This window comes from Equus przewalskii, chromosome 22, assembly GCF_037783145.1.
Source record: "Equus przewalskii isolate Varuska chromosome 22, EquPr2, whole genome shotgun sequence".
In the NCBI taxonomy this organism is placed as follows: domain Eukaryota; kingdom Metazoa; phylum Chordata; class Mammalia; order Perissodactyla; family Equidae; genus Equus; species Equus przewalskii.
In genome coordinates, this window is record NC_091852.1 from 36,507,128 (window position 1) to 36,531,269 (window position 24,142).

Below are 24,142 nucleotides of genomic sequence, written 5' to 3' on the forward strand. Positions count from 1 at the left end.
CTAGTCTTAATTTTACCTCCAAGTTGTGTGAATTCTCCTGACCTTTTCATGGTTTTCTTTTTTTCTCTTTTCCTGAAAAACAACCCATTACCCGCTTGCCTCCTATGGATGGATGTTAACATATTAATTTTGAAACTAGGGAGGCGGAAATAATCACAAAGATGGAAATGACTGATTCCAGGAGCCCACAAGCCACCTCTAAGTCATTTCTGTACTGTTGAATAATTTATTGACCTAAGGCTCTGCCAGGTCCAGGCTCTGGATCTCCGAGCTTCCAATCCTATCCCCCCTACTCCCCACCCTTCCAGATCCCCACTTCTACATACACATTCCAGTTATCATCAACCTCACCAGGGCACCAAGACATCAACTTCAAGTCATCATTAATCATTAATCTGCTTAACTGCCACGATGTGGCAGGTAGTTCTTAGAAATGGCATAAATCTAAAAAGGAAAAAATAGTAGACTGAGATCTGAGTGAGTTTTGAAGCTCATGGTAGGCACTCACAATTGGATCCTTATAATTTTTTTCAGGTAAAATTTCTGAACTAAATGATGGTTATTCTAGAATTGTCTCTACTATGACCCTGAAGGGCAGGCTTTACCTTCGTTCTACTGGGCATCTTCTCTACAGAGAGGCCTCTGCCAAGTATCATGGGAAATAAAACAATAAGATCTGAGTTTTGTGCCCCAAAACGTTTATAGACTAATAAATGTAATAGATGTAACAGACAGCCTAGAACTGAGAGTTAGTTACACACACAATCTCCTTCGAATGTATGTATCAAGATCCTCTCATCAACATTTGATTCCTGACTTCCTCCCTCCCACCTTAACGGATGACTTTCCAAATCTGGAAGCTCTGCCTGCTTTCTACCATCCAACCAAGCCACTCCTCCTTTAAGACTTGGCTTTTTCCCTAATAAGCCTCCTCCAAATCCATCTGCACTATTCATTCTAGGCTCCCCTCTCACCCCTGATGTGTGTTACATGTATTCAACGCACATGTGCTGTCTGCTCCAACTGGTAGCATTTAGATCAACTAATCAACAAGCTGCATAAGCAACTAAAAGCCTCTTTATTTGGTGTTACTACCAGAATCACACCAGTACAAGTGGTGAGAGAGCCTGGGTTCCTGAGTGTCATTGTGGCTGGTTTGTCCCTGTTGTTAAAACAGGGTTCTGAATATCCCCTGAGGTTCCTTCCTGCATTACCAATATTGAATGCCGAAAAGGAGTCAACTGACCTGACCAGGTCTACATTTCTTTTCTGTTGATCCAGGATTCTTCTACAGCCAGATGATTCCTTACAGATCCTGGCTCCAGTGGAAGCTGATGTGGGTTTCTACACTTGTAATGCCACAAATGCCTTGGGATATGACTCTGTCTCCATTGCCGTCACATTAGCAGGTAACATGAAAATCCCTGTTCAGTTCAACTCAGAACCATTGTTGAAGGTGTGCCTACAATGTGCCAAGCACGCCCAGGGCCACATAGATAAATGAGTTCCATACCCTGCCTTCAGGAAGCTTATAATCTATAATTACAATTAAATGGAGGTAAAATGTAACATAAAGTATAATGAAATAAGTGCTGTAACTGATGACCCAAGTGTGTACAAGAACCTTTCATTGCATCTGGGTGGTCTTCAAGTTGGGATGAGTTTTGATAACAGAAATGGGATAAATATTCCAGAAAGGACAACATGAGCAATAGAGATGTGTACAAGTAAGTAGCATGTTGGGACACATGAGTCTTGACCTAAGATCATCGGGATCTTTTGAGATTCTGTCATTTCTCCTTGTTACACCCATTGCAAAGACTTTAAGACCCATGGGTAATTGGAATTCTGTGGTCATGGTTTGGAGCAGGAGTATTCTCTCTGATTCTGTTTTATTTCAACCTTTTGCTCTAATGCACCTGCCAACACTTTGCCTTTACCCGTAGAAGTTAGGCAAAACATTCTACACATGATGACTTAAGAAAATTGAGTGCCAAAATACAATGTCTCCCAAGGTTGTGGTCTTATAGTAATGTACTTTATGAAAACCCCTCTTACATAGGACAAATCCTTGCCTTTGAAACTAAAAAAGACCTTAGATACCAGCTGGGCCAGTTTCCCTCATTTCTTAGAGGCCAGGCAACATGAGGTCACACAGCCACTCAGCTAGTGGCAGGAAGAAGAGAACTGAAGTCTCCTAACTCCCAGCTCATTGTTCCCTACATTTCCCCACTGATCCTACCAAAATAGCATCCTTTTTCTCAGATCTGGGCCATGCAGTCTTTGTGGCGGTATGTTGCATGTGTTTGTATTTATTCTTTTCAATGCCTGCTCCCATCAGATGATTCAGTAGATGCTGGAAACGCCAACATCACCCCACACTGACCTCATCGGTCCGTGCCGGGATTATGTTGTCACACTGTTCTCCAGTCACACATGCTACTCCCTTGCATATCTGTTTAGCAAAGGTATTGCTGCCCCCATGACCTAAGGCTGATCTGGGAAGGGACCTTTGGCAGAGAGCTTTTGCAGAGAAGATGAAAGTCAACAGTGAATAAGGCAGGCTAAGGGGCCCTGGGGTGGATTAAAGACTGATGTTATTAATGCCTATTTTTTTGTGAATAGAACATTTGCTTTTCTCCTAATGTATTCCAGTCACAATCTTTATTCCCCTCTTTATAGAGAGTCCAGGTGCTCAGCACCAGTCTTGTTAAATCTCTTCTGCCTTCCACCCTCCAACTTGCCTTAGCAAGGGCACTGCTGACATCCTTCCAATTGCTGGCAAATAGTGGCTCTTACAGGATTAACTCTCATGTTTATATAGATCCAGATACGGTTCAGCTCTGTCGCAGACTAAATACCCTTTGTTCACCTGAATTTAATACGATTAATGGAAACCTGTCTGGAATTAAGCAGGCAGTTGTAACATCAGGCTTGACTGCAGCGCTTTGAAGAGGAGCTATTGGAGGCTGCCAACAGGTTCAAAGCCAGGGAAGAGAAAGCAGCCAAAGAGGTGCCAGGGAAAGGGAGGAAAGGGGCTGACCGATGAAGTAGATCACAGGCAGCCACGCCCAGGGCTTAGGGAGCTGTGTCCTTGTGCTTCAGTAGTGGGGTTTGTTCAGGTCTGCTGGTAGATCTGTCAAACAGTCCCTTTAGAAGTTAAGTGTCAAAATTACATGTTGCCTTAGGATTGTATTTGTGTCTTTACCTGGGATTATCATCTACACCTGTGCCAATATCGACACAGTATTAAGTGGCTCACCAGCTACTGTTCTGAGCACAGCCTCTGCCAAGTATTGTGGCACAGTTAGCAATAAATAAGACCTGAGTTTTGAGCTCCATAATGCTTACCGACTGGATGTATACAGGACTACCTAGAACGGAGGGATAGTTACAATTCCTTCAAATGTATGCATCAAGATCCTGCATAGCAGCATATAAAATACAACCTAAATATAACCTACATTGGGGGGGAAGGGGATGGGTGTTAAACATTTCTAAATTTGATTACCAATGGTATTACTTATTAGCTGTGTGACCTTGAACAAAGTATATAACCTCATTAAGTCTTCATTCTCATCTATAAAAATGAAATTAATATTTTACGGGATTGTTGTGAGATTAAATAAGACTGCACGTGTGAAAAAGCACTTAGCCCCATGCCAGGCACATAGTTCACACTCAATAAATGTTTCCTTTTCTTTCTCTAGCTCTTCTAAAATGAAACACATCCTGAAAGCCATTCTAAAATGTGTAAAACATTAGCCCAACTTTGCTTCCATGTATTTTTCACTGTAAGTCTTCACCCTGAAATGTTTTCAGTATGGACTTAGGAGTTGACTCAGCTCACTTGCAATCAGATCCTCATGGTAAATCTCAGTGCTTCTGTACTTTTAAAGATACTCCAGAGTTTTTACCTTGACTTCAGTATGAATGTAGGCCAAAAGGGAAAAACCTTTTTGGAGACTCAGGTGTCCCCATGATTCTGTAAGGAAGGGATGGACTTTGGTTTTGCCGATGCCCCTAAGTTGACCAGATGCAGAGAACCTTCTTCCTAATAATTCACAAGAGGAGGCCTTGCGTGGCAGTCAAGCCTGCAGGCTCTGGAGCCTCATGATCTGAATTTGAATCCTGGCTCCATCACTTTCTAGTTATATAACCCCGAGCAACTTCTTTACACTCTCTGACTCAGTTTCTTTATTTGTAAAATGGTGATGATAATAATAGTGGTTGACTCAGAGGGTTCTTGCGGAGATTAAATGCATTCATTCACACAAAATGCTTATAATGGTGCCTAGCATAGAGCAAGCACTCAATATTTGTTAGCCATTATTATTATTATTACGAGGATAATGCATAAAACAAAAGCCCAGTTATTTTTACAGCAGGGAATATTCCTTTTCAGAGACCGGAATGTTCACAAACCTTTTGTGGGGCGTCTCTCTCTCAATGTCTCAAGGTCTCACTGTCACCGGGGGAAGCCAAATTAGCCGTCTGGAAAGTGGTTGGAGTGCCTGGATTCAGAGCAAGGGATGTGGCTAGCGATGAGGAATATTTCACATGCGCCACGGGAAGGGAGGCCTGAAGAACTCTCCCTGGCGTATGTTAGGCATCTCCCATTGAGTTGCCCCATTCTCTCAATTCAGTGCATTGTCAAGTCTGCCTCTCAGATTCATTTTGTGTCCAATGCTACTCTCTACACAATTTTTACTTAAATATGTAAGCACCGTTTAGTTTTAGACATACTAATACAGCCAAACGTTCCTTGCTCTGCCCTCTTTAGGCCTGTAAAATTTTGTCCTTAGTGCCTTTTGCTTCATTCCAAACTCATCCCTTATGTGTTGATTTTATCTTTTAAGTCTCAGAGATTTGAGAGTACTTTGTAAGCATCTCTCACTGTGGAAAAGGCCAGTGTTTCCCCATCTATTTCCCCGGTTCAGCCCAGGAAACTCACAGCCATGTAGACCCAGTGGCTCAAAATTCCTTTCTGTTCTAAATTGACTTAATTGGATGCCTGTTTCACTGCTCAGAATGTAGATGGCAGTGGCTTATAGTAGAGGGGAGAGTAACGGGGGGGTGAGGAACAGTATAAGAATCTCACCAAATTGTCATATACCTAACATTTAGAAGTATTGATTACTTGACACCAGGTATAAACAGGGCTGGGTAAGGGAGAGTTTCTGGTGTGCACCACGATAGGTACGAACATTGGAGATTCAGCACTCTGCCAAGTTGCTCAGAAATCTTCCAAATCTGAATGGTGTAAGCAGGGTTTTGAAGAAAAGCAGTAGTTTCCTGGTAAATTGCTTCCGTCTGGCAGTAGAGTTTAGCTCTACTTACGATGCAGATGAGGCCTGTCCAGGTGTAGACCATTGATGAGGTCATAGCCGTAAGGGAAACGTTTTTGGTTGTCATTGATATAAGATCACAAAAGAGATACTATAAGGCCTGCCTGACATCATCAATGCAAAATGAGAAGATGAAGGCTGAGGGACGAGCATATCTTTCATTGAAAGGAGAGAACACAGATGAGCTCATCTGAAGTTTTCACAGGAAGGGAGAGACAGAAAATATTTCTCCTTTCCTGGCATGTTTTTCTGCTTTCTTAGGAGTTGAATAGCTGACACATATTGCGTCTCATAAAGAGATCACAGAAAAATAAAAATAAAAGGCAATTGTTTTTGAAATTCTTCTTTTTCTGCCCCCTCCCCATCGTGATTTAGTAGCTATGCTAAAAGATAAGCAGTTTTGTAAGCTTTTCCTGATGTAAGTCATTTCAAATTGACATTTCCGAATTTTTCATCCAGCACTTCTGTTAACCAGAGGAGGATTTTGCTTCACAGGTTATTAGACTCAGAGAGGGCCTTGTCACAAGTGGCAAAGACTGACAGAGGAAGGTTTGCTCCAGTGCACTAAATCGGGGGGAAAGATAGACAAGTTGGGCTGTGTTCCTGATGGTGCTCTGAACAACAGGGTAATGGTCACGGACTCGCTCGCGCTGCCATCAAGGGACCTCGTTATCTGATAGAATACTGAGTAACCGAAGTCCTTAAGTTTTCCTGAATAAGTATACATGTGTAGCATGCCCATTAAAGAGCCCTAGCTTTTACAGAACTTAGATAAAATAGATAAGAATGTAGGAGAATCCAATTTACTCTGCTCTCCAGTAGACTAGAAAGAAAACAAACAAGGAAGCACAAATGATCTAAACTAGCCCATCTCAAATCCGGAAAAAGCAATTCCACATCTGGCCAATGGAATGAAAGAAGGATGGGTGGTTGGACAGGCAGCAGGATAAAGCGTACCCTTGGTTGGTTGTTTCTAGGAGAGACTGCAGCATCACACAGCTGTGCGAGGTGTGGGGTTCCTTGTCTAGGACTCTGCAGTGGAACATGCAAAAGAAGTTATAACAGTGCCACTTGCTGCCTTAGTCCCTGAGGAGTCATCAACTTCAATTGAATAATTAGAAGAAGTAATGGCAGTAACCTGAGTAAACTGGCATCCGTAGAAATATCTTTAAAGAATGGTAACAAGGGAGGAATGGGAAGCCATGCAGCCTGAGAATGTTCAGGAAAGGGGAGTGTAGCCCTACCTATTTCCTTAGTCCTAAGGGCCTCGCCATATGTGTAAATATTCTGTATAATGAAGGCACACCAACTAAACAGAATCACAGGGCAAAGAAATTCCAATTCCTTCTCATTTTTTGTGCAAAATTATTAATTAGTAGTCACAATGTTGACCCTGAATTGACCAAAAAGGGTTAAATCAGATTAAAACTACTTTTTTGGATTTACTGAGATATAATTTATGTACCATAAAATTTACCCATTGTAAGTGTGCAATTTGCTAACTTTTTAGCAAATTTTTTAAGTTATATAACCATCACTACAATCCAAGATGTTTATTTTTTAAAAAAGCTTTATTGAGGTATATTCACATACTGTACAATTCAGCCATTTAGAGTATGCAATTGAGTGGCTTTTAGTACATTCAGAGTTGTACGTTCATCACCACACTCAATTGTAGAGCATTTTCATTATCCCAAAAGTAAGCTCCACACCCCTTAGCCATCACTCGTCAATTTCCCAGTTCCCTCCACCTCTAAGCGACCACTAATATACTGTATCTCCATAGATTCTGCCTGTTCTAGACATTTCAAATAAACGGAATCATACAATACATGGTTCTTTTTGACTAGCTTTTTTCACTTAGCAGAGTATTTTCTTCATCTTTTCATCAGTTGATGGACATTTAGGTTGTTTCCACTTTGTGGCTATTATGAATAGTGCTGCAATGAACTTTCACATGCAAGTTTTTGTGTGGACATATGTTTTTATTTCTCTTGGGTATATACACTTAAAAGCGAAATTTCTGGTTGTATAGCACACTTATGTTTAACTTTCTGAGAAACTGCCAACTATGTTTCAAAGTGGCTGCTCCATTTTACATTCCCGCCGGCGCTGTATGAGGGTTCCAGTTTCTCCACATCCTCACCAACACTTGCTATTGTCTGTCTTTTTTATAATAGCCATACTCATGGATGTGAAATGGTATTTCATTGTGATTTTAATTTATATTTTCCTAATGATTAATGATGTCAAGCATCTTTTTGTGTGCTTATTAGTCATTTATATATCTTTGTTGTACTTATAACTTTGGTGATGAAGACAATGTATATGGCCTGCAAATCAGTTTTTTATTGCTGCTATAACAAATTACTATGAGCATAGGGTCTTAAAACAGCACAAATATATCATCTTACAGTTCTGTAGGTCACAAGTACATCTGGCACTGTCTCTCCAGGATAAAATCAAGATGTCAGTGGGCTGCATTCCTTTCTGAAAGCTCCAAGGAAGAATGCTTTTCCTGTTCATTCGGATTGTTGGCAGAATTCAGTTCTTTGTGACCTAGGACTGTGGTCCCTGTTGTCTTTGCTGGCTGTAAACTGAGTGCCATTCCCAGCGTCAAGAGGCCACTGCCTTCCTTGGCTCTTGGCCCTCTTCTTCCATCTTCAAAGCTAGCAATAGTGGATTGAGTCCTTCTCATGTTGCCTCTCTCTGACGGACTCTTCTGTCTCCCTCTGATTTTAAGAACTCATGTGGTTAGACTGGGCTCACCTAAATAATCTAAGATAATCTTTCTATTTTAAAGTCAGCTCATTAGCAACCTTAATTCCCTTTTGCCGTGTCACATAACATAGTCGCACATTCCAAGGATTAGGATATAGACATCTTTGTGGGGCCGTTATTCTACCAACCACACCCTGTCTGAAGGACACAGGTCATTTCCATCTAACTGTCGCCAAAGATAAATGCAAATCTAATGTTGATAGACCTTCCAGTTTTCCCAGATACGCCAAACCAAAACACACACACACATTTTTTCTTAATCTCTCCATTTTTAACTGAACCCAACTAATTTAAATTTTAAAAAACCATTTACAGGCTAAGCATGTCATTGCTATGAACATAGCCTGGAGTCTACCAGTACCCTCTGGTTAAATCTTCCATTTACTGTATTCTCTGCTCATGTGTTATACCTCATTTCCCAGTATAGTCAGAGTGTTACTCAAATTGTAATAATTTATTTTGTTAGATTACATTAACTAAAACCATGTAGTGATTTGGATAGGAGAGAAATGTTTGTTTTTTACTATTACTAAAAAGAAAGCTTATTGTAATAATAGAATAAGTAAGATTCTAGGGAAAGTATTTACCTCAGTACACAATTTAGGAGCAGATTTAGAACTATAAACTTGTGTCCTTATTGTAAACAGAGGGGTTTTAAATAGTTGCACATTAGAGCATCTTCTACACCTACGAGTTCTGTGAATTTCTTACACACAAATAAAGTACAGTAGTCCCCACCCACCACTACCAGCTATAAACTCCCCTTGCCTGAAATTCTAACATTTGCAAACTTACTTCCCTTATCTTTGGGAGACTAGAAGACTAGATAGCAAAGAAGTAGAGCTTTTGCAATGACGTCTTGGAAAAATAACAGATGAGAAGAGAAGTTCTCAGAGGACTGGTGAAGAGGAAGGGTGCGGAGCTGAGTAAAAGGCCAAATACTGACTTAGAAGGTAAGAGGTGGGAGTGAAGGAGACCTTGCGAGCGAGACAGCAGGACAAGGAGGAGTTAAAAAATTCCAGAGCTATAAAATGCAAAATGCATTTGGAAGGAGAACCAGACTAAGAAAAAAAATCATGCATTTTAATATGACGATTATCTGTAACAAAGCAACTCTTGTTGGAATTGCCAGGTAGCCAGATCCTGAAAAGTTTCTGGCCAGCAATGGATGGTAACTGGACATTAATAGTCAGTACCCATCGTTACTAATTTCAGATGTATAAGATGTTGTTGGTATTTATAAGGGTTTTCATAGGTTCACACTGATCGAGGTCCTTTAAACTTTATTTAACTCATGAGGTCTTAAATTCTTCATCCGGGAATTCTCATTTCAGAGAGCTTTCGCAGATTTAACTCCAGTGGCCTTTGTGAGGGACCTGTGATAATTGCAATGTAAGCAGAGGCTAGCGTTTCTTAAGGCATTGCTTTCATATTCTTGCTTATTACAAGGCATTATCCGTTGATTAAATCTGGATTAAATACAATTTCCTTAGTTTTAGGTGTTGAAAGTATGTGAAATCCATAACACCTCGTTTCTTTATACTCAAATATTTGACTTAGTGGTAGTCACTATCTTATTCACCTTTCTCTTGAATTGAGATTTGGGCCTGCCATGGCTATCACAACTGTTTTCTTGAACAGTTTCATGGGGTCATGAGCAAGTCAGCCCGGCATGCATTGCTTCACAACTTCTCTGGAAGTAGATACTTTTTGGGGTCTCCAAGAAGACCAATCTCAGTGTGACTTTTAAGCTCTCTGTCTGTCCAGATACTTATACCAGTTTGGGGAGAATCCATCATATTTAAATTATTTCTTTTTATAATTATCCTGAAACCCTCACAGTTCTTCAAAACAGAAGCATTTGAGTTCCTTCTCACTAACAGATTTATTCTCTCTCCTCTTTCGTATCTTTTTCCTCTTTTCTTTAAACTTTTGCTTTCTGAGTTTATCAGAAGTTCCCAACACTGCTCCTTATACCATTTTCTCTCCGTGTGTTAGCAGAGATACTGCCGATGATCACTAACATTTATTCAAACCTCACACCCTGCTAAGGCATCGTTCCAACAGCTTCAAATGCATTCATGTACTTATTCCTCTCAGCAACCATAGTGGAAGAAAACTACGGCACAAAGAGATTAAATAACTTGCCTAAGTCACTCAGCTGTTAAGTGATGGAGTCCAGACACCTGACATGCAGGCTGCCACTTCTTATACCCATGTCCACTGCAGGCATCACTGGTTTGTCATGCATTTTTGCTGCTCAGTCGTCATGAATGTAACCCAGAATCCGTGTCTGAGCAGTACTCCAGGAAGACCCTGCCAATTGCTAGTTTAGGCTTCAGAATCTCAAACCTATTTGCCAGTTATGCATCCTTTCTGGAGCTCTCAAGTCGTCTCCAACCCTGCCTCCTGCAGTCCTTGTTCCTGTCATTGCCCAGGATCCCAGTCATCGTCAACATGTCTTCTCATTCTCCTGCAGAATGAATGCCTGTGCACGCTTTTTAGCATAGATTGCCTTTACCTGAACTGTGAGAATCTGAAGCCTTGTAAGTACAATTCATTTTTAATGGCTAAGGATAGTAAAGAACCATTTTCAAATGATGTTTGCGACTCATAGTGTTAGAAGAATTGAAAGAAGACCCATTTGATTCATTTAGTCAATGAGTCAACAAATATTCACTAAACCTGGATTAATGAGCATTTGCTAACTACCATAACAAACAAAACCATAAGTATATGATGGCTAAAATATGATAGGTTATTTCTTGCCCACATAAAGTCTAAAACAAATGATTGCAGAGGAGAGTCTTTGTGGTTTGGGTCAAGAAGTGGCACACTTCACTTCTGTTGATGTTCCATCTGCTGAAACTCAGTACCTTGCCCACACCCAACTGCAGAGAGGCTGGGAAATGACCTAGCTGTGTGCCCAAGAAGAAGAAAAGGATTTAGTTAGGAGCATATCAGTCTCTGCCATGGCTTCTAGAGTGGGAGGCCTCATGCTGTTGAAAACAAAGTTTCTATTAGCAAAGGCCTGGACTTCAGCCCTGAGAAAAAGTTACTTACAATGCTCTCTGTTCTTGGCTGCCCTCAAAAAACAACCCTTCCATCGGCTCTGGCTCCTCTCTCAATCACCTTTATACTGGGCCAAAGAGATTTTTCAAGCACATATGTTCAGATTTTTTCCCATTGGGTTTGCATCTTACCCAAAGTCACACATGGAGCATGTGAGCCAGAGCCCAGATTGTGCACAGGAATGTATTTTGGAGCATTGGCGCCTGGGACTGCTCATCTGTGCCTGTCTGTCCCTCCGGTTACTCCTCTTTCAGGATCAGGACAGCAGCAAACTCCTCTGCCCTGAGGCATCACGGGGCCGTGCTCATTCACACCATTGGATCCCGACACACGAGATTTAGCTACACCTTAGGTTCACCCTTTGTGCAAGCGCTGTGCTTGCTTACTGGGGAGGCTCCAATTTCCCCTGCTCCATGTCAGTTCAGACAGGAGGAACCATAATCCAAAGGCTAAGGGGTATGATGAGTCTGAAGGAGCTGAGCAAAAATGATTCTCTTAATGCTTCTGATTCTGTGTGTGACACTCCTGAAGGGCCTTGATTCCTCATATTAGGCCTGATGAATTGAAAAGTTTGCCTTTGTCTCCATTTCCTTGATTTTCTTAAATCTATACAGATATAAAATTAAGCATTATCTCCTTCTGTGTCATACAACTATAACACAAAGTTATAGATTAAACGAAAGAATAATCTATAAACCCTACCAATTTACATAAAATTAGCACTAATTTAATCTGCTGGCAGATGCTGACTTGCAGAAGTGGAATGGCTGCTTGCAGCACATAGTCCTGATGGCTGAGGTGCAGCTCACACCCCAGCAGCTCTGTGATCATGGCTCAGCTCTCTCAGCACCTTTTTATGATGTGTCATGACCTTTTTTCTTTGTTTGTTTTTTGCCAGGGAAGATTGGCTCTGAGCTAATATCTGGTGCCAATCTTCTTCTTTTTGCGTGAGGAAGATTTGCCCTGCACTAACATCTCTGCCAGCCTTCCTCTATTTTGTATGTGGGTCGCCACCACAGCATGACTGCTGACGAGTGGTATAGTTCCACATCCAGGAACCAAACCGAGTTGCCAAAGCAGAGCGTGCCAAACTTAACCACTAGACCACAGGGCCAGCCCCATCATGACCTTTTTTTTAAGCATTCTCTTAGCACAAACATATAACTTATCATTTCACATTAGTTAACTTCCGTAATGAAAGTAATAGTCGTTAATGTGAATGTAATCAAACACAAACACAGGCATGGCATCACACAACAGAACTTATTCATCAGGTGATCACCCAAGTGATTTAAAATAGGCTTATATTTTTGTTGTTGGTTTTTTGTCTTTTGTTTTTGAGGAAGATTAGCCTTGAGCTAACATCTGCCACCAACCCTCCTCTTTATACTGAGGAAGCCTGGCCCTGAGCTAACATCCATGCCCATCTTCCTCTACTTTATATGTGGGACGCCTGCCATAGCATGGCTTACCAAGCAGTACAAGTAGTTCCGCACTGTGATCTGAACCAGCAAACCCCGGGCCGCCAAAGTGGAATGTGCGAACATAACCACCGCACCAGGGGACCAGCCCCTGTTGTTGGTTTTTTTCAACTGACCATTAAAATAAGAGCTCTAACTTGAAAATTCCAAATAGAGGACCAGTAATGATCTCTCAAAAGAAATCTCCTCAGCTCTCACCGGGAATCAGGGAAATAAGTTAAAGAAAAACTAGAAGAGTGTAATTCGTTGGTTCTCAAACCTGGCCACGTATCAGAATCACCCAGGAACTTGTTAAAAACAGAAATTACAGCTTCCATGCCAGAACAGACAACTGCATCAGAAGGCTGAAGCCTCTGCTTCTGCAAACTGGAATGGAACGGTTATGCACACCAAATGAAGCTGTCTCCTTGGCAACCATGATCGAGTGAATCAAAAGGCACCTGAAACCATCTCACGTTTGCCTTACTCTTGGGGTAGGGAGGACCTTAGAGTCCTGAGTCGAAGTCATGGTCTTGTGCAGTGGTTTTAAACCACTTGGGATTCAGATTTAGTAGATTTGGAGTAGGGCTCGATAAGATATCCAAGCTTTCTCGAATAAATGTAAGAGCGTTGGTTGATTAAGAAGTGTTCTTTACATTATAAATTTCTATTGATTATAAATATTTGGATACCTTTGTGCTTTGTCTTTAACAATGGATCATAAAAGTAATAAGAAGTGTAAGTCACCTCTGCTAACAACAGCGACAGGACAAAGGCCATTACTTTTCAGTAAAAGCTCAATATAATTAATTAAGGGCTCGATTTAATTCAGTGACATTTGAATTTTATAGCTGTACACTCACAGCTATTAAAAAACACCTTTATTATTAAAACTCCTGAAGGAAAAATAACTTGGTAATTATGAGCCTGAAACTCTCTGGTCCCTACCCTGCTTTTCCCCATTGGCACAGTTTTTATTACACAGCGAGGCAACTATTGTGTTATAGCAGGACAGATTATGTTTTTAACAAGTGCCCTGGGGGATCTGAGGCCACCAGTCCATAGACAAGGATTTGAGATCCCCTGTAACAAGCATTGGACTCTAGGTCAAAAATCTGGGGTCAAGTTTAGCCCAGCTACTTGCTTGCTCTGTGGCCTTGGACAAAGCATGGAGCCTTTCTGAGCCTAAGTCTCTTGCTTATATAAAAGATAGAAATGCTTTACCTACTTCTCAGGGTTGTTATGAGAGCAAATACAATTCAGATAATGTGCATATCATACCATATGCACACATATATTCACTTAATAGGTATTTATGGAGGACCTACCATGTGCCAGGACAAGGTGGTGGGATAAAGAAGTGAACAAGAGAGATGTGGTCCCCGCTTTTATGGAAGTTACCTGGTAAGGGGCAGGTGGCAAAGAACACACAAATAAATAAAATAAATTCTGACAGTTCTTCTGCTTTTGAAGACAATAAAGTTGGCAGTGAGATATATAAGGACTGGCAACGGACTGAAGGAGCACATGCTTTACATGGAGTGGTTAGGAAAGGTCCCACCAGGATGTAGTCTTTGCACAGAGACATGAATGACCGGAAGAAGATGGCCATGCGGAAGTCTGCAGGTAGAGGATGTCAGGGAAAGGGAAGAACTGGAGAAAATATGCTGATGCTTTGGAGGAAAGAAAAGAAGGCCAGTGTGGCTAGAACACAGGGGAGTGTGGCCTCAGTGAATTGGAGAGGTAGACAGCTGGGCCTCAACACGTAGAGGGCGGTTGGTCATGAAAAGGAGGTTGAAATTTTGTTCTAATTACACTGAAACAGTACCAGGTAATTTAAGCAGAGGAGCTATGTGATCTGATTCATGTTTTAGAAAGATCACTCTAACTGTCATGAGAAGTGTAGTGAAGGAAGAATGGAAACAAGGAGACAGGCTCTGCAGTGGTCCAGCCAGAGAAGAGGGCAGCGTTCGATTATAGCAACAGAGAGGCCGGTTAGATATAGAGTGTGTTTGGAGGTGGAGCTGGGGAGCTTCTTATGGGTAGGGAGTCAAGGAAAATATGCCAATGTGAATTCAGTGTCATTCCAGCTGCATTCTCCTATTATTGCCCTGCATTATTCTCAAAAATCATCATCGTATGAAATCACTCATCTTCACATCAGGTCATACATAATCTCAAGTATATGGAATATAGGTGAAATAAGGGAAAAGGCCCCTAAACAGCCAAAATAGAGTGGAAAGCCTATGAACATATTCAAAGGTGAGCTCCTCACAACCTTGCTAAAGTTTCTGCCTTTAAACATAGTTCTAATAAGCATAATAACCTACGCCTAGAAGACAATTAAAAAGGAGAGAGGAGGTGAAAGAGGGACAGCTTCTAACATGAGGCTGTGTGACAGTGCAAGCAGGAATAAAGGATAAATAAATGAGGGAAAAAACAGAGTGTAAGAAGTAGGTATGAGACTCCAAAGGGCATTAATGAATTACGGTTTACTTCACAGTCAAAGAAGGGACAGAAGAGTGAAGACCAGTGTAGAATGTCCTGCCTGTAAAGCGGTTAAAACAAAATTAAATCCATTTGACTTACGAAAAACTTAAGCTTTGGGTATATAAAAATGATTTCATGTGGACCCTGATTTCCCCAAGCGCTCAGTAAAGGAATCTTTTCATTGTATTTTGTGGTCATGTACACAAAGTGCTGTATTTTTGTCCCCAGCTGATAAAGGCCTACTAAGGTGTAATGTACACAGAACTTCCACTGCTGGAAAGATGGCATAGATGTACTTTCCCCTATTCCTCCTGCTATATACAACTAAAATCCACGGACATTATGTAAAACAAACATAAGAAGACTGAAAAGTGGAGAGGAGAAAGCAGACTGGCTAGGGACCTTGAGAACTGGAACGACACAACTGTTACTTCCTTGGGTTTACTTTTTCCCTCCTAAATTCCAAACTGGGAGCTGAAGAAGCCAACCACCAGAAAATGCGAAGGGAACAGAAAAAAAATGCCCCAAATAAAGACTGTTCTCTCTAGCCAAAGGACCAGGAGTGGGGCAGCCTAGTAAGACAGAAGACTTTGGAAAATGCTGCTCTACTTCAAACACCACAGAAAAGACTGTGGTCTCCCGCCACCCACACCAACAAAAGCTGAGTGAGGAGCCTAGACTCCACCTCGTCAGGCTGAAATGAGGTTCTGCAACACCCCCGCAGATGTGGCGTCGAGAAGACAGATTTCATCTCCACCAGGGCGAAGAGCAGAGGGGGAGCCTGGAGTTCCACCCTCACCCTGCGGTGCCTCCTTACTCTTCTCTCTGGGGAGGTGGTAGAGAAGGCCTCCTGGAGAGTCAGGCCTTTCACCCACCCCACCTCCCCAAACGAGACCCCTCCACAGTGGTGTCAATGGAAACCATATGGGGAGCCAGAAGTCCCAGCCCTGCTCAGCGGGAATGAGGAGTCCCCCACTTGTATGACAAAGGAGGTCAAGTGGAGAGCCTGGACTTCTATTTGCACTGGGTAGAATGAGGTGGCACCTCTCTGCTCCCCCGCCTGAGTGGTTTCAGAGAAAGCCAACTAAAACAGAAGGTTTAAATAAGATCCAGAGTTGCATAACATAATATGAAAATGTCCAGGTTTCGACTGATAATCACTCATCATACCGAAAACCCGCTTTCATCACTCTTATTCAACATAATGCTGGAAGTTCTATCCAGTGAAATAATGCAGGAAAAGGGAATAAAAGGCATACACATCAGAAAGGAAGAAATAAAACTATTACAGATGAAAGGATTGCCTACTTAGAAAATACCAAGGAATCTACAAAAAATCCTAGAACTAATATGTAAGTTTAGCAAGGTCATAGGATATACAAAAATCAACTGTACACAGAAAGTGAAAATACAAAGTCATTTACTATCCCTCAAAAACCCAAAATAATTAAGTATAAATCTAACAAAAGGTGTATGGGACTTGTCTACTGGAAACTACAAAACTCTGATGAAATAAATTAAAGGAGATCTAAATAAATAGACATATTCAAGGATTAGAAGAGTCAACCAGTTAAAGATGTCAATACTCCCCAAATTGATATACTGGCTTAATGTAATTTCTATCAAAATTCCAGCAAGATTTTATAGTTGTAGACAAGATTGTTCTAAAATTTACATAGAAGCAAAGAAACTAGAATAATGAAGAAGAAGAAAGTGGGGAGAATCAGCCTACCGGATTTCAAGATGAATTACATAACTACAGTAATTAAGACTGTGCGGTATTGGTAGAGGGATAGATGCATAGATCGGGGGAATAGAAGGGAGAACCCAGAAATAGATCCACAAAAATATGACCAACTGATTTTGACAAATGTACAAAAGCCATTCAGTGGAAGAAAGACAGCTTGTTCAATAAATGGTGCTGGAGCGATTGGACACCCATAGGAAAAAACAAGTGAACTTTGACCGAAGTCTCACATCTTATGCAAAAATTCACTCAAAATGTATCACAGACTTAAATGTAAAATGTGAACCTATGAAACTTTTAGAAAAAAATAGGAGAAAATCTTCACTATCTAGGTCTAGCCAAATAGTTCTTAGACTTAACATTAAAAGCATGATCCATGAAAGAAAAGCTTGATAAATTGGACTTCATCAAAGTTAACAAACTTTTGATCTGTGAAAGACTCTGTAAAGAAGATGAAAAGAAAAGCTACAGACCTGGGAGAAAGTCTCGGCAAAGCACATATCTGACAAAGGACTAGTATCTAGAATATAAAGAACTCTCAAAACTCAACAGTAAAAAAAATGAACAACCCAATTAGAAAATGCTCAAAGGATATGAAGAGACATTTCACCAAAGAGAATATAAAGATGGCAAATAAGCCCATGGAAAGATATTCAACATCATTAGCCATTAGGGAAATGCAAATTAAAACCACAATGAGGTATCACTATACGCCTATCAGAATGGCCAAAATTAAAACTAATGACGACAGCAAATGCTGGCAAGGATGCAGAAAAACTGGATAGCTCATACATTACTGGTGGGAATGTGAAATGATACAGCCACTCTGGAAAACAGTTCAAGTATCTTAAAAAAACTAAACATGCAACTACTATATGACCTAGCAATTACACTCCTGGCATTTATCTCAAAGAAATGAAGACTTATGTTCACACAAAAATTTGTACAGGAATGTTTATGGCAGCTTTATTTGAATAGACAAAATCTGGAAACAACCCAGATGTCCTTCACCAAATGAATGGCTAAACAAACTGTGGTACGTCCATACCATGGAATACTACTCAGCAATAAAAAGGAACATGCTATTGATATACACAACCATGATACCATGTGAAACCTGGAAGAATCTCCAGAGAATTAATCTGAGTGAAAAAAAAACAATCAAAAAAGGTTATGTACTGTATGATTCTATTTATATAACATTCTTGAAATGACAAAATTATAGAAATGGAGACCAGATTAATGGTTGCCAAAGGATTAAGTGGGGTTTGGGCCAGCATAAGGGACCCTTGTAGTGATGGAAATGTTCTTTAGCTTAACTTTATCAATGCCAATGTGCTGGTTACAATATCGTACTCTAGTTACAATATCCTACCCAAGATACTACCATTGCGGGAAACAGCAGAGGGTACACAGGATTGCTCTGTGTTATTTCTTACAACTACATGTGAATCTACAGTTATCTCAAAGTGAAAAATTTAATTTAAAAAAAAAAGTCCTTAAAAATGGAAGGTATGGGATCATTTGTTAATTTAATGATAAAATGCACAAAGCATTCCAACTTGTTGGATAACATGCACTATCCTCAGATTCTTCGATCCTTGTTCTTTTTCTGACAATTCTACGGTAGGTGGATGGGTAGTTGCTTCCACTACTGGTGGAAGCAGTGGTTGGGTGGATGCTTTTTATATTGTGCTGTTACAATTTTTTCAAAGGAACACATGGTTAGTGGAAAAAGCCTGGGTATACCAGTTGTTCATTGTGGGTCACTGCATGTTGCAAGAGAATGACCCAAGCCTACAGCTACCATCTAGTAAAATCTCACATTCCTTTTCATCTTCAGGAAAGCCGCTAGTGAAAACATCACGCGTGACCGTCATCAACACGGAGGAGCCCGCGATCACAGTCGATGTAGGAAGCACCGTCAAAACAGTGCGAGGAGTGAATGTGACAATTAACTGCCAAGTTGCAGGTGAGAAATTCATTCTTGTGTTAATTCATTTGTTCAGATATTAATGGAGCCCTGTGCTAGATTAGCAAAGAGATTAAATACAAATTCTCCTTTCTGGGATTCAGGCCTAGCAGGAAAGCTAAGGCATGAACCTCAGTCCCTCTGAACATGGAAAGTTCTACAGAAGTTTAGAGGAGGAGGGAGTAATTCAGACTGGAACAGATGTGGTAGAAGAGGTGGTTTTTTATCTCAGCCTTGCACACTGATAGGATGTGAACATGCCAAGATGGAGGCAAAGGGTGTTCCAAGTGGATGAAAGAGTGTGAGAAATTCATGGTAGCAGGAAAGCCTCAAGACTGTAAGGAACAGTGTGTGCTTTGCTCTGGCTGGAGCCCAGAGTACAGAAATGGTGTGGAGGGGCTTAAACTTTAGTAAGGTGGGTGGCAACTACGCTGTGGGAGACCTTGAATGCTTGGCCAGAGACAGATAAAGAGTGACCTTAAGGAGCCATACTTCCAGAAGAGTAAGCCACCAGCAGTGCATAAAATGGATTGAAGAAAGGAAATGCCAGAAGAGAGAAGCCAGTTTAAGAAGTCATCATAGTAGTTTAGAGGGGAGGTTATAGGGGCCTAAACTCAGGGCAGTGGTGGTGGAAAGGTAAGGAGTGGAGGAACATGGGAGAGATGGCACATGTAAGACCAACAGGAACCTGGAGCTTCTGCACATCACAAGTGGGTGGGAGTCATTCAGGAAAATAGCCAGTGCTGTTAGGAGTCGTGACATAGCATTACCCTCGGGTTGGCCTTGCAAACTCAGAGGCCTATAGAGACCAGAACATCACTGGGAAGTGGAGGAGTACTGGACAATAGCGGGTGGCAGTATGCACTTTATAAAGTATGCCTTCAATTAAAAAGCCAGAAACATCAATGGAGAGCCAAATGAAGCCCAGCTGCTAATTCTGCCCAGCTGTGGACCACTAGTCTGTGACATCTACCTTAAGGGTTTTCACTCCTCAGTGCAAAGAAGAAATGAGTGGCTCCTGTGCCAGGGCCCAGCTTCAGTCCCCTGATTGCTGTCCTCATACCCTACTGTGGCATACCCAAACCCCGGCTCCCTGGTCATACCCGTCTGCAGAGGGGACAGGCAGTGGTATCCGCTGCTCCGGAGGTTTCTTCATTGAGATCTCAACCCCACCATCAGAGGTTTTACCTCCACTTGTGATTTATAAGGCCGGAGAACCCATTTCAGAATAAGTAGGAGGAAGATCTTAATCTAGAGCATGTTGTTTACAAAGAACGGCCAGGTCTGGTTTTCTCTGAAATGTCCTGGTAGCTCCAGGAAGCCAGAAATATAAACTTATCTCTGGCATTGTACATTAGCCGCTTCTTTTTGTAAAGCTTTCCTTGGCCTCCTGTGTGTTCAGCCTCTTCAGTGAAACCTTCTAGAACCAAATCCCTTTAGGCCCTGTACTCCCAGGGGGGGAGTAAGACAAACCCCTGACAGGGCTTCCCATGAGTGAGCTGTCCCTCTGCGCAGGGACTGGTGGGGCAGCTAGGGCCTTTGTGCAGAACCCTCCCTCCCACCTGTCACTATGAACACGCGCCTCGGACACAACGCGGACTGGAGATAGAATGGACTGTGTTGGGTCTCTCCTTGAGAGTTGAATTGGTAGGAGTAAAAGAATGGGGGGCAAAGAGTGGTGAAACAAGGGATCGGGCATTTAAAGAAGATTGAGAGAACAGAGTCCAGGTAGGGAAGTATTTCCCATGGGGAGCCCAGGACACTACAACCAGCTTTGGCCAACTCTTCTATGCCGCTTGGGGCCCTGTCTCCCCGACTCCATCCAGAGACTCGTTCTTGGTAACCTTATAGTGAGATCTGAGGTGGTTGTGTCCAGTTTTTGCCTGGCCATGCACATTACATTCTTTATTTTTATTTTTATTCATAGAACTATTTGTATTAATCATGGTTAATTAAAATAAATCTTTGTGTCTCTGTCATTATACCTTTTGTTCAATAAGATATATATTCAAAGTGGGTGGGAAAGAGCCTGCTTTTGATTACACAGATGGTCTGTGAGTTAATTGCACAAAGAAATCATCCTTGAGCTGAGTCTCCAGTCCAAACACTGACAGCTGGAATGCTAGATGGCAGAAGGAACCACTTCTACTTCGCTGCTACAAGTGGCTCTATGGCTCTCTTACGGCATAATTTCAATGGCTGTGTTGTAGTCTATTTTAAGAATATTACATAATTTACATGGAATAACTCATGTCCTTACATATTTTAGTTGTTAGCAGTTTTTCCTTAAATAACTCTTTGCACATGTATGCTTTCAACTTGTGAAAGGCAGCCTCGTGAATCCTTTCCAACTCTTAAACATAAAAAATATTAAGCAATGAGTATGATGAGACTTTTTCTCAAAAAGTGATCCAATGCACCATACCACTCCCATACTTGTTGTCTATTTGAGAAGAGCTCAGAAAACGGAATAGAAGATAAAGGGTTGGGGAAGAAGGGAGTGTTTCAGTCATTAGGAACTGATGTGCAAAGGGCTTGAGGTAGGAAGAGCATGCTGCATCTGAAGGAGTAAAATATGGCTGGTGTATTATAGACAGCAGAGAAGAATGTAGCATGACGTGGCTAGAGGATTGGGGAGAGTAGGCAGGGGCTAGATCTTACACACTCTCATAGATTATGGTACAATTTGAAATATTATCCTAAGAGGAAAGGAAGCTTTTGAAGGAGTTACCTAGGAGATAAAATTGTCAGGACTAGTGATGCAGAAATAAATAACTGAGAAATCAATGATGAGCAGTATATTAGTTAGGGAACTCTAGATTCTGGTAACAAGTAGACCTCCAAATATATAATGGATCAAACACAATAGAAGTTGATTATTGCTTACCTAAGAGTCTAGTCTTCCTATTCAGCTGCCCCACACAGCCATTCAGGGTCACAGAATGCTGGTGCCTCTGTTATCGGAAACACCTGCCCTCTGAGGTCTGCCTGAAGGTTATCTCTGTCCTGTCAACCAGAAGAGGGAAAACCCAAGTAGTGGGGGATGGTTGGGAAGGCTTTTAAGGGCCACACCCAGAAGTAGCACACATCACTACTTCTCACATTCCCTCTTAGGCACAGGGCCACTCACAACCACAGGGGATGCTAGCAGTGTAGCCTAGATGGGTACCCAGGAAAAAGAACAAAACAGGTTTTGTGAACAGCTATCAGTGTCTGCCACAGTCATTTTGGAGAAATGTGGAAGGCTGAAAACCTGCTTCCCAGACTTCCATGGTTCTTTAGAATAATTGCCAAGGCTGACATTTAAGTTACTGAATCCTTTCCTTTTCTTGCACCAAGCCATCAAAGAAGCTTCTAGAACTTATGGTGTCAAGGTGTACCTTTCAGTGAACGCCCCACCTCGAGATGTTGACAAGCTGCTATGGGGCAAGCAGCCTTCCAAATATAACAAGTGGTCTAGTTAACAAGAATATCCTGCCTGGGATTTAAAAAAATATTATAGCATCACCCTACCAGGCAGCTCAGTGGAGATTAAAGGCCCTAATCCTTATAATCATATCAAGTTACAACCCATTATGACTAGACTCATTTATTGATCCTTTCAAGAAACAGGGAGAGCATTGTATTGTTGATAAGATATGCCACAAAGGGGTAACAGTAAAAGCAGGTTCTTTTCTTTCCCTTTTTTAGACACAGATCATACCAGGGAGTCCAGAGTGTGGAGCCTTTCCAAGTAACGTGTCAACAACATAGCTTTGGACTTTGTTCTGTGGTAGAGTGTATTTTCTGTCATTTTTCAGACATTTCTTTCTGTAGAGTGTGCTGTCACGTCCCAACAGGATAGAAAAAAAATCTCCCACAACCTGACCAAGCTTCTCACCAAGAAGAGAGCTAACAAAGCCAGTACACGTGGATTCTAGAAACCTCCCTCCTAATGATAATCTTGGTGTTACAGTTACAGCAGAGAGGTTAATTCTGAAAGTAGAAAGGATTTAAGGATTTGACAGTTCAGAAACAATAGGGCAGCAATTCAGATCTTCTCTTAAAGGGGAGTCTGGTATAAGGGCAGGCAGGGTGGGGTACTTGTTAAGATAAGGATCCGTGGCATCAAATGTATGAGTTTGAATCCTCTGCCATTTGTAGGTCACTGATTGGCCATGGGGTGAGGAGAGGGGGGGCGGGGGGGGGGTGGCAGGTTAGGAGATCCAAACCAATGTCACTAATGGGGCAGATTTCTTAATCTCTTTGAGTCCCACATTTCTCATTTGTAAAATGGAACTAATAATAGTGGATCGTGAAAAATGTGATTATGTTTATAAAATGTTTGGCTTATAGCAAATGTTCAGTAAATGTTCTTTCTCCCTCTAACACATTCAGGATATTTTTACATAGTTGCTGACCTCGGTGCACTCCTGATGTTTAGGTTTTCTGAACGTTGATATTAGGCATGTGCATCTGGTACCTTTGCAAGGGACTCTGGCTTAAACAAGGGCTGGCGATGCTTTCCAAAGCATCATTGTCTCTTGAGAGAAAAAGGAAAAAGAGCTCAATGACGCCTCATTTATTTTTGCTCTTCCCTTATTCCATCTGTGTTTATAATATGTCAGAGCCAGTCACGGAAGGACTAAAAAGATTCTAAGGCGTCTTTTTTAGTGTCATTCTCTGCCTAAGGCCCACAGTCCCAGGATAGAAGCCCCCAAAATGTGACACCACCAACAGCTCCTCTAACAGCGAGTTCATGCTGCAGGTACACACTTGAGCGAGTCTGAGAGAGGTTTGCTAATAGTTCTATGGAAGAACGATTTCCACATAATTTCTCTTCCGTTGGTACTGCTGTCACTTCTGTGGTTCCAGTTTTGCGGAGTCTGGAGGTTACTTCCTTCTCCTCTTTGCTATCCTAAACATTTCCATCTCTCCCATGAACTGCCCTGCCCTCGCCTGAGGAATTCAGCCCTTTGGGGAAACACCCTGTCTTGTCCTGGTAAACACCCCGACTTCTTAGGGGCAAGAGGCAAAGCATGAGGAAGGGAAGGCAAGAAACTTACACCTACTTCCTGGGGATGTAAGAAACGGCTCCCAGGTCCCTCTCCATCCCTGGTTCTCTCTCTCTCCCTCCTGCTCCTGTGTCTCACCCTCCTTCCTCATTTCCTCTCTCCTCCTGCATCTCTCTGCCTCTGGCTCCCTGCAGGAGCTCTGGCCCTCACCAGAGAAGGACACTTCTGCGAGCAGCAGGGAGTCTTGCTGCAGGATTACGAGTGTTACCCACAGAGAG

General features: G+C 41.7%; 1 protein-coding gene and 1 long non-coding RNA gene across 7 annotated transcripts in view; one reads left to right on the plus strand and one right to left on the minus strand.

Annotated features, from left to right (window-relative positions):
* The window catches only part of LOC139078413 (uncharacterized), a 38,978-nt gene extending 31,123 nt beyond the window's left edge, over window positions 1-7,855 (minus strand). Inside the window, exon 1 of the long non-coding RNA XR_011531346.1 lies at window positions 7,763-7,855. This is a non-coding gene — a long non-coding RNA (uncharacterized lncRNA). The remainder of the gene's footprint in view (window positions 1-7,762) is intronic.
* The window catches only part of ADAMTSL1 (ADAMTS like 1), an 858,582-nt gene that overhangs the window by 759,485 nt on the left and 74,955 nt on the right, over window positions 1-24,142 (plus strand). For all 6 annotated transcript variants that reach the window (XM_070589758.1, XM_070589759.1, XM_070589760.1 and 3 more), the window contains 2 exons: window positions 1,282-1,409; window positions 18,742-18,870. In XM_070589758.1, coding sequence (XP_070445859.1) covers window positions 1,282-1,409; window positions 18,742-18,870 — 257 coding nt within the window. The remainder of the gene's footprint in view (window positions 1-1,281; window positions 1,410-18,741; window positions 18,871-24,142) is intronic.